At 47.0% G+C, this 10793-nt stretch overlaps 1 protein-coding gene across 1 annotated transcript; it reads left to right on the forward strand.

Moving 5' to 3' along the window:
- The first annotated feature begins 4203 nt into the window (after positions 1-4203).
- HHEX (hematopoietically expressed homeobox) lies at positions 4204-10524 on the forward strand. Its single transcript, XM_032312647.1, has 4 exons — positions 4204-4662; positions 6763-6941; positions 7165-7215; positions 9401-10524. The coding sequence occupies exons 1-4, from the start codon at positions 4296-4298 to the stop codon at positions 9617-9619; spliced, it is 816 nt and encodes a 271-aa protein (XP_032168538.1). The 5' UTR covers positions 4204-4295; the 3' UTR covers positions 9620-10524.
- The last annotated feature ends 269 nt before the right edge of the window (positions 10525-10793 follow it).

Below are 10793 nucleotides of genomic sequence, written 5' to 3' on the forward strand. Positions count from 1 at the left end.
CCCTGATGCTTTCAAGCTTTAGCTAATTTGAAGTTTTACTTCTATGTATATTTAATTATTGAAATAAGTTGATTTGTCTATTTGTAAAGTTTATTTGTCCTAATGCATTTAATGAACATACTGTTCATCTGCTACCAAAAAAAAAAAAAAGAAAAAAAGAAGTTTCAAAACAATTACCAAAGTTAGATAAATTAGAGGTAAGACTCACCTTCTCTCCCTACAAAGGTTAGTTTCTTTTATAGTAGCAGTGACTAAAATAAATGGTGTCAAATTTTTGGACAGAGTCTTGTTTAATTCAGAATATAATTAAAATCTCATGTAGCTTTATTGGTTTTAGTATCCAGCAGAGAAAAAATATTGAAACTCCAAGAGATTTTGAATTAAATAGCTACAACAGTTTTGTTTTATTAGTTCTGACTGTGTGAAAAAAAATTATAAGGACAACTTCGGAAAAACCTAGTTCTTTTAGAGCCCCAAATGACTTTTAAAACAATAAAACAAACTATAAAACCTACACAAGTGATATTAAAAATTATGTAGTTCAATAAATGTGACATTCACAAATGTGGTTGTAATTTTTTTTTTTAACTATAGTAAAATGAACATGGATCTGATGACTGGATTTAGAAGAGATGGTGTTATATAGCTTAACAGAATTAAGTGCTTCAACTTGCTGGTGAGCGTTATGTAGCAGAGCTGGAATGTTCTATCAATGCCTTTTAAGATCTCCATCTAACTCCCAGGGTCTGTGGCAATCAAAGAAAGGGATGATGCTTCCTTTTCCTATATTAGTGTTTATTTTCCTAGCACTTTAATATTTATTTTTGGAAGGTTTGTAGATTTAGATTTTTTTAATTTAATTTTATTTTTTTGCCTGGTGGCTGAGTCATGCACAGAATAAGCTACAAACCCATACTATTTTTGAAGATGGAACTTAATGGCTAGTGATTTACTATAAGGGCATTAGATGAACTGATCCCCTCAATTTTTGGTAGGTGGAAGGGGCAAGAAAAGAAGAAAAACAAAGATGAGGGAAAGACATTTTGTGAAGAAAACAATAATCAGTCACCTGGTTAGTTCACTGAGGTCCCAATCTTTGAAGAGCCAAACATAACTTCTGAAGGTTCCTATGAGCTTTGGATAATAATTGTCCTTTCTTTGTCCCCAGATCATGTCTCTGTCCTTGGTACACAGAACACACTTGGCTTTCACAGTATTCCAGCACCTGGCTGACTTCTCCATCAGGCCCAGGGATGAGAATTAATAACTGGTGGAATGGGCACAACATCAGACCGGACCACAGAGGGACCGACGGTTTGTAAACAGGCCTCCATGATGGCTTCCAGGGACAATGTACTACCCGAACTTGTACGCAGATTTCACAAATAATTCAAATAATTTTTACCTTAAAAAAAATGAGACTGCTTTCATTTCTTTAATATCTAAAATCATACTTAAAAATTTTTTTATACTGGAAAATTTCAAGTCTACAAAGAAGCTGACTAGTACAATGCATATCAGTATACTCTTCACCTAAATTCACCAATGAATAATTTTCTAATTTGTTTTATCTCCTTATCTGTACATGTGTGTATAATGGTTTGTGTATATATATGTTGTGTGTATGTATTGAACTATATGAAAGTTACGGATGTCAAGACCTTCACCCTTACTTCAGTCCACACGTCCCCAAAATGAGGACATTTTACTCACAATACTTATGTCATCTAACTTACAATTCATTTTCAGTTTTACCCTTTTAGCTTCCCAATTGTCTTTCATGGCTTTCTGTTTAAAAATCCAGAATCTAATCGGTTGGTGTGATATTATGAGAGGTTTCAAAAATCCTCATCCTCAACAATGTTTCACTCGATGGTCCTTTTTTTGTTTTTTGTTTTTAAATTTTATTTATTCATTTGAGAGAGAGAACACAGAGGGAGGGTGAGAGGGAGAAGAAGACTCCCCACTGAGCAAGGAGCCCATGTGGGACTGGAGCCCATGTGGGACTCGATCCCAGGACCCTGAGATCATGACCTGAGCAGAAGGCAGACGCTTAATCAACTGAGCCACTCAGACACCACTCACTTGATGGTTGAATTATTACATTTAAAAAATTTTATCAAAGTTTTTAATTTGTTAGCTGGCATCCTTCCAGCTTTACCATCCACCATCCTTCTCTCTCTGAGCATCGCTATGGAGAGTGAGACTATGAACTGTTACATTCAATGTGTTATAATCCAAAATGTGCTTTTGATACTTAATGTACCTCAAATTTGGCCAATGGAAGACTCATCAGGGTGGGTCTGTCTTCATTCTGTGGTTTCTAGCACAAGATGCCTTGAGCTCACCTTGTACTTACCATGCCCCAGACCTAGAATCAGCCACTTCTTCCAGGACCTACTTATGCTATGAGTAGGTCACCCATCCACATGGTTCAATTCTCCAAATATTCATAAAGTATACAGCAAGTTCTTCCTTCAACTCCACCTCTCTCTTCACGGACAGATGATGTTACTAGTTTTTTGTGTCCTCTTCCAGATAGAGTTTACCTAATAGAACAAAGGCACAGATAAATACCCCGACTCTTTCCTAACATTTTACCTCAAATGATAGCATATTACACTCAGTGTTCGTCTGTCATCAGACTCGGAAAGATGCCTATGACTCCAACCCCAAACGACTAGGAGACTTTGGGCTAAGTTTCAGATTTTCAGAAAGTTCAGGAAGGATGATTGAACAAAGCTGCACTGACAACGCTCACATGCTATTCCTTGAATATTCGTCCCTCTCTAGGTTCTTTGACAACTTCTCATTTTTCAAACATCACTTCCTTGGAGAGTACTTTCCGTTCCTTAACACGCCCCCTCCCCCAGCTAGGTGACGTCCCTGGTTATTAGGTTTCGGATCATTATGTACTTCTCCTTCCTAGCACACACATAAGTCACAGCATTAAAATTTGTTTCCTGCCTCCGTGAAGAACGGAACTACATCTGTCTTGTTCACTGCTGCCACATAGTAGTTGCTCAACAGAAATGTGCGCAGTGAAACTCGAACGCGGGCCAGCCGGCTTCCAGTTCACTCTTCTTCTGTCGGCGACCCCGCTTTAGTTGGTGAAATTGTTCCAAGATGTAAATAAAACATCTCAATAGGAAAAGCTGGGAAATGTGTATTTCCATGATTAATGGAGGACCTTAGCAGAAACTGCTCACCGCGAGGTGTGACTACCGCAGGAGGGCGTCAATCAAGAAAATGCCCCCTTGGCCCTCAGGCGAGTGGAGCTGCACAGAGCCGAGGCCACAAGGCGTAGAGCCACGGATTCAATAGAAAACACGTGCAAAACGGGAAAGCGGTGCTGCGCGCAGCTGCGACCCGCAGGACCCGGGGATAGGGGACACAGAGCAACTCCCATTGGGGCGGAGAAGGCTGCACAACTTCTACCTGGCACTGTAAGACCCAGGCTTTCCCCTGATTCCTTCCCAAAGCGGCTTCTGCCAGCGACCTCATGGAAGTGGCCGAGTGCGGGGAGCCCACAAATGCAATGGGCTGGAGCGGCCACGAGCCCGGGGCACCCGAAGTCTCGTCGTCCTTACGCCAACTGGGACGTAGCTAAGGGCTAGAGCTCTCTCTTTGGAGCCGCCCCAGGAACTCAGGGCACTCTCCCGCTACGAGCTCCGGAGATGCCCCAGGCAACAGCCAGTGCCACCGTTACTCCAGGGAGCGCGCCGACAGGGAGAATACTTTCAGGCCGGCGAAGGGGCGACTCTGCCGGTGGCCTCTCCGCCTGTCCGGCTCAAGCCTAGCTGCCCCGAGCCTGGGGCCGGCTACTGCCAGCCTGGGCCCGGGCCCGGACGAGTGCCCCACGAGTTTCGGCAGAGTTGCCTCCCGGCAGGAGCTGGGACTACTTGAGTCCGTGTTCCAGGCGCTACTTTCTTCCTGTCTCCCCACGACGGACGAGGCCTTAGGCTTCCTTCGAGGGCTTTCCTGGCCAGGGTGCCTGGCGCCCGGAGCGACGGCGGCGACAGCCGGGCACCGAGGCGCAGGGTCCCTGGAGCCTAAGGCGAGCGCGTCCCGGGGGGCGGGAGCTCGGCCGGCGGGGGCGGGCCGAGGGTGGGGGCGGGAGGCGGCTCCCGGGGCCCCGCGCCATTGGCCGCAGGGACCGGCGGCAGGAAGGGGCCAGAGAGCGCGGCCCCACCCCGTGGCCAGCAGAGCCTATCGCCGGGAGCGCGGAGCGCGGATAAATGTAGCGCCGCTGCGCGGGCTTCCAGCTCTCCGAGGGGCCGGAGCGCAGCGGAGCCATGCAGTACCCACACCCCGGGCCGGCGGCGGCGGCGGGCGCCGTGGGGGTGCCGCTGTACGCGCCCACGCCGCTGCTGCAGCCGGCGCACCCGACGCCGTTCTACATCGAGGACATCCTGGGCCGCGGGCCCGCCGCGCCCACCCCCGCCCCCACGCTGCCGTCCCCCAACTCCTCCTTCACCAGCCTCGTGTCCTCCTACCGGACCCCGGTGTACGAGCCCACGCCGATCCACCCCGCCTTCTCGCACCACTCCGCCGCCGCGCTGGCCGCCGCCTACGGACCCGGCGGCTTCGGGGGCCCTCTGTACCCCTTCCCGCGGACGGTGAACGACTACACGCACGCCCTGCTCCGCCACGACCCCCTGGGTAAGGCGGCCGGGGTCATGGCGGGGCCGAGCCGCGGCGGCGGCGAGGAAGGCGCCACCCGGCAGGTGGCAGCGTCCAGGAGGCGGCGGGGGCGGAGGGGGAGGCAATAGAAAGTTGTGGCAAAAGCGATCGAAAAGCGGCTCTCGGGCGCGCGCGGGGACAGGAGGCGCGGGCCCCAGTGGCGCGCGGCCGGGGCTGACCGCACCATGACTCAGATTGGTTTTCCTGCACCTTGCAGGCGTCGGGGCGCGCGGGCCCGGGCGAGACCTCTGGCACGGCCCCAGGGGCTGGTGGCCGAAGGAAGCCCCGGGCGCGCGGGTCGCTCGGGGTGGGGTCCTCTTAGCTTGAGGGACCGGGAAGGGAGTGCCAAGGCGCCCCGGACCAGCTCTGCGGGGTAGGGATAGCTGCTGGGCCCCGGTGGTTACAAGGCTGGACCTGGTTCAACAAGCTTGTGCAGTGAAAGAGCCTGACCCTTTCCGTTCATACAGGAAATCTTGAGTTCTCGATAGGAGTAAATCTGGTTTCAGAAGCTGTTAAGTGTTTTCCTGGCTGCATGAAGCAGACCCTTCCCCCGGAGTAGTGCACGCTGCTGATTATTTTATCGACATCCTCAATACAGACAAATTCAGGAAACACTCGACTTCTGATAGCCGGGATCCGTTTTTCTGATATTGTTCATTTCCTCTGTGTGGGATGTGACTTTATGGCAGCTAAAATAACCAGTTGCTTCCTTTTTTTCCCCCCTCCCCGAAGCTGTTTTGCACTAGTCTGAAGCCTGACGTAAGCAAAATCTGGGAAAAAAAAAACAATGCCAGCTTTCAAAGTGTTTGGGGGCAGGCCTGCAGACCGACGGACCGACGGACTGACAGACTTGTCTTTGAAGTAGGAAAGGCAGCCAGGACACCTAGGGCATATGGTATTCGCGAGGCTTGCCCCCTCAACGATCGGCCTAAGAAATAAGCCAGCGGTGATCCGCACTCTGGGTGGCCCTTGGCGGCTCTGGCGTCTGAAGCCCCCCTGGGTGGGGGGAGATAAAGAAACGGGGCTCCTTTTCCTTTGGGCCCCCAGGGTTTTAAATTTACTCTCTGCTGTTGGCAGTTTCCGTGGGGACCCTAGAGACAAACTAACATTTTAATGCCTTCGTGTTAATGACGCGGCCTCTAGTTCAGCCCTCTAACCTCCTTCCTCATCGTTAAGATTTGAAGGGGATTATATTTTAGCCTTTTTTTTTTTTTTTCTTGTTAAAGTGACTGTCTATTTGGTTCCAGCTTCGAGGGTTCGGTGCGGTGGCCCCGGCGTGGCTCTTTGGGCCTGCTGGGGCGGGAGCGGGACCCTCAGCGGGGCCGGGCCTGGGGCGAACGTTTTCACAGAGCGCGCCCTGCGTTTCCTTGGGTTACTGCTGGGACCGCGCTGGAGGAAGCAAAGGGCTTTTCGAGATAGACCAACAGGAAACACATTGACGGAAATGTTGCCATAGCCCACGGGGTAGCTTTAACTAGCCGCCCCCGCCGCCGGGTGTGAAATCAGAGGAGGCCGCAGAGCGCTGGGACCAGGATTGGAAGCTCCGCGAGCGGCCTCACGTCGGCGCCCGGGCCTGAGGGCCTCCCGAGCAGGGTCCCTTGGGCGGTGCCTGGCCGGGACGCCTTGGGGAGTGGAACAGCCCGGGTCCTCCCCAAGACACGCACTCAGGTCTTTGGAAAGTGCGGCTCACCAGGGAGAGAGCCTGGAGGTGCAAAAAGTTCTGTAGAAACTCGAGAGTGACTTCTTAAAGAGTGTCGTGGTATTTTAGGCTCGGTTTATAGTGGCTGTTATCTTGGGGTTCCAAGGATTTGTGCCTTTGAAATCAGCTGTGGGTGTGATGGCTGTTTGTGTGCGTCTGTGAGTGAACAAGGCGGTCTACATGCCTGTACCGTGTCGGTGTGTGCGCCTACGGGTTCTTGGGTATGCATGTGTCTTGGTGCGAACGTATTGGGTCCTTGTGGGTGGGTGTATGCGAACAAGTCTGGCTGAGTGTCCTTCTGCGTCCCCGACTCCCCTTTGTCACCTCCAGAGCCTGGCCGCTCCAGGGCTGTCCCTAACCGCTGCTCTCGCTGCCCGCAGGCAAACCCCTGCTCTGGAGCCCTTTCTTGCAGAGGCCTCTGCATAAAAGGAAAGGCGGCCAGGTCAGGTTCTCCAACGACCAGACCATTGAGTTGGAGAAGAAGTTTGAGACCCAGAAATACCTCTCTCCGCCCGAGAGGAAGCGTCTGGCCAAGATGCTGCAGCTCAGCGAGAGACAGGTGAGCGCGCCTGTGGGGCTCGGGGCAGAGGCCTGGGGCGGGGGTCGGGGGCCGGGGACGGAAGACCGACGTGTCGCCATCCGTGCGCTCGGGCGTGCCGCGTCGCGTCGCGCTGTCCAATGCGGGGAGCTCCGGCCGGCTCGACAGTGGCTCAGCAGCTTCAACGTGACGCCCCATGTCGCGTGGGTTCGTGGCAAGTATTTTTTCTCTCTCTCTCCTGTAGGTTAAAACCTGGTTTCAGAATCGACGCGCTAAATGGAGAAGACTGAAACAGGTATCGACGTGGCTCTGTTTCTAGGGAAATAAATATTTTTATCATGTTATCTCAATGCGGGGCCTGTTATGGGTTGTATGCAAAAGTCATTTGAGAGACTATTTAACCTCTTCACCTTGATTAAAAAGGCAAATAGCCCTGCTGAAATTCAGGATGAGTTGCTCAGGTGGCAGTAATGCTAAAAGCACCTAATGCAGTTGCTATATCAATTATGCTTGGGTTTTCACACACTGGCTGGTAAAACTCCGGGCTAATTGTTTTATAAACCCCATATGTTGTTTATCTAATTAACGCAGGAAAGATAAAGTAATTGACAGTAAATGACTTAAGCAGTTATCTTTGGGAGAAAATTGTTTCTTTTATTTACACAGCCATAATAAAACCAGGCAGAGCTCAAGGGTAAATATAAGGAAATAAACACCTCTAAGTCTTGTTTGCACTGTTTTTTTTTTTAAGAAGAATTAAATATCAAAGAGTTTAAAATTATTTCCCATCTAATTCCAGCTCTTAAAATGAGTATTAGACCCACAAGAGAATATACAAGCCTATTTGGAAAGTAGTTTAAAGTTACTAACAGTCTTTTTTCCAACGACCTTGTTACGCAAGATGTGATAAAAAGTAAAGGCTAATTCAGTTTTTGAAAAACCTCAATTGACTTAAATCTAAAGATCTGCTTTTGATGTTCCAATGTGGGTGTCTTCTCCAAAGTTATTTGACAATTGCTTTAATTGTTCATTTGCTAGTGTATATAGAGATTAGAATAAAATATTTTTGAAAACCATAATACGAATGGGGAAATTGAAAGCAGTGTGCATTTTTAAATTTGGTGATCATAACTTTTTCATTAGAAATAAGATGATGTCACAAAGAGCACTTTGAGACAGAAAATAAATTTCCCATAATTTCATTATTTTAACATGATTTAAAAATCTGTAGATTCCCTCTCAATCTGACCTTGTACATCTATTTGTTACTTAGTTGCAAGCCTGGTGAATATATTATTCTATAGTCTTGCTATAAAAAACCCTTTGGGAATATTTCTTTGTAGTGTTTATGTCTATTTTAGACAAACAGAATTAAAAATTCACTCACTTATTCAGTTCTTGGTCAAAGTCTTGACTGCAGTTTACCAGGGATTTTTAAACTAGTGGTTCCTGGGGCACCTGGGTGGCTCAATTGTTGAAGTGTCTGCCTTTGGCTCAGGTCATGATCCCAGGGTCCTGGGATGGGGCCCCACGTTGGGCTCCCTGCTCAGCAGACAGCCTGTTTCCTCCCTCTCTCCAGTGCTTGTGCTCTTTATCTAGTCTTTTAAAAAAAAAAAAAAAAAAAAAAAAAGTTGTTCCTTGTAATATGGCAATATAGTTTCCAGAAATATCCCCTGGATTTTAAGTTAATTGTAGTTAATTTCCTCCCTTTGCAGTTGGCAGCATTCTTCCAGTTCTGCATTTTTACCTTTGCCATGATTTTGTAACTCGTTAAGCGTATTTTTAAGTTTATAAATTTACTCCAGAAAATGGATGATAAAGGATTCAATTTAGTAATTTTGAAACTTTCCCTTAATTCACTACTTAGCATTCATATTTTTTAAATGTGGCGCAGTGGGTTAAGCCGCTGCCTTCGGCTCAGGTCATGATCTCAGGGTCCTGGGATCGAGTCCCGCATCGGGCTCTCTGCTCAGCAGGGAGCCTGCTTCCTCCTCTCTCTCTCTCTGCCTGCCTCTCTGCCTACTTGTGATGTCTCTCTGTCAAATAAATAAATAAAATCTTTAAAAAAAAAAAATGTCTGGAAGACCCTGTTAACCTGCAAGGTTTAAAAATACTTGAAGAATGAAGATAGTGTGTACTTGTAGTGATCTAATCTCTCCTTCCTCTAAACTTTTAAGAATTTTGAGACCATGAGGATGGGCGGGAGCTAACTGTACATTTGACACAATACAGTTAGTTATATTTGTGACTGGTTGTTCTTATCTGGCAAGAGAATGATCTTTCTTTGATATGACAGGCACTTTTCTTCCAAAATGACAAAACACAAGTATGTATTTTCTGAATAAAGAATATAGGTGAAAGCAATAGATAAACTAAAGATTTTAAAGGTGATAGAGAATGAAAACACATTTTGATTTATGTCTCTTATGTCTTCATATTTCACAAGCCTACCAATTTCCACTTTCATTCCTTTCATTCAGGAGAACCCTCAAAGCAATAAAAAAGAAGAACTGGAAAGTTTGGACAATCCCTGTGATCAGAGGCAAGACTTGCCCAGTGAGCAGAATAAAGGTGCTTTGGATAGCTCTCAATGTTCACCCTCCCCTGCCTCCCAGGAAGACCTTGAATCAGAGATTTCAGAGGATTCTGATCAGGAAGTGGACATTGAGGGCGATAAAGGCTATTTTAATGCTGGATGATGATCACTGACATTGGCACATTCAGAAAACTGGACTTTGGACTAACGTTTGCTACAGAAAATCTCCACAGACATACTGAAAAGCTATGAGAAAGGGAATACTTTTCTGGTATTCTGGAAATCTGAAATATTTAGTGGCTGGCTAAGCAGCAAACTTACACTGAAACCTTAATTTTGACTTAAATGGTTTATGTACTGATTGTAGGTTATATGATGAAGGGACTCTTCACTGTTTAAATTCCCCCCTTTTAAAGAAGTAAATTTTTTTTCTATTTATAAAAAGCAATTTTGAACAGTTGGTTAAATTTTTAAGTTATAACTAAAGATTTTAATAAGATCTTCTTGAATGACTTTTTAATCTGTATCTACATCCCACTTAATGGAAAAGCAAAAGGGCACCTCAGATCCAGAGGTATGCCTTGGTAAAGGGGCCCACATTTCAGGCAGCCTTGGAATATTTTAAAAGGAACTTCCTTTACTTTTTATATTGTATTCTTATACTGCCTTAAATCCCATATGATCTCAGAGCTCCTGTCTAGGGGATGTGTGTGTTTGTTTTTTTTTTTTTTTTTTTTTTTTTTTTTGTCAGAGAGATATAGTTGATAAGAATCTTAAATGCTTGTTTTGCACTAACACTTAGTACCTTGTATGACCAAGGTGTTAAGGGAATAGTACAGGGCAATTCAAGCAGAGAAACTGACTCGTCGGTGACTAAAATTAATCACAGATGAACTGGAAGTAGCAGGTTAATTAAATGTAAGTAGACTGTAGATATTGTGTTTTATATCAAACTGTTTATAATGTGTGTATATATAATTGTTCACTGTAAAAAAAAATGACCAAAATGGTGTTTTTTTTAAATGAGTAACTTGTGTATAAAATAAACCCGTCAATGGGACGACTGACCTCGAGGGGACTCTCATTCTAGTGAAACAAACGCACACCTCTCACCTTAACTTTCAGCGCCTCCCAGGTCCGGGTGCCGCGCCGGGCTGGGCTGGGCGCGGGGGGAGCGGGGTAGCGGGCGGGTGGGCCGGGGGAAGTAGATTTGGAACTTTCTCTCCAGGGGAAGGGGAGCTGGGGGCGGGGGAGGGGTGCGACGCGTGTTCGTCGCGGCAGGGGGGGAGGTTCCCGGCTTCGGACACTGAACGCGGCGGTTCTGAGACCACGGCGCG

The sequence above is a fragment of the Mustela erminea genome, chromosome 14, assembly GCF_009829155.1.
Source record: "Mustela erminea isolate mMusErm1 chromosome 14, mMusErm1.Pri, whole genome shotgun sequence".
NCBI classification, from domain to species: domain Eukaryota; kingdom Metazoa; phylum Chordata; class Mammalia; order Carnivora; family Mustelidae; genus Mustela; species Mustela erminea.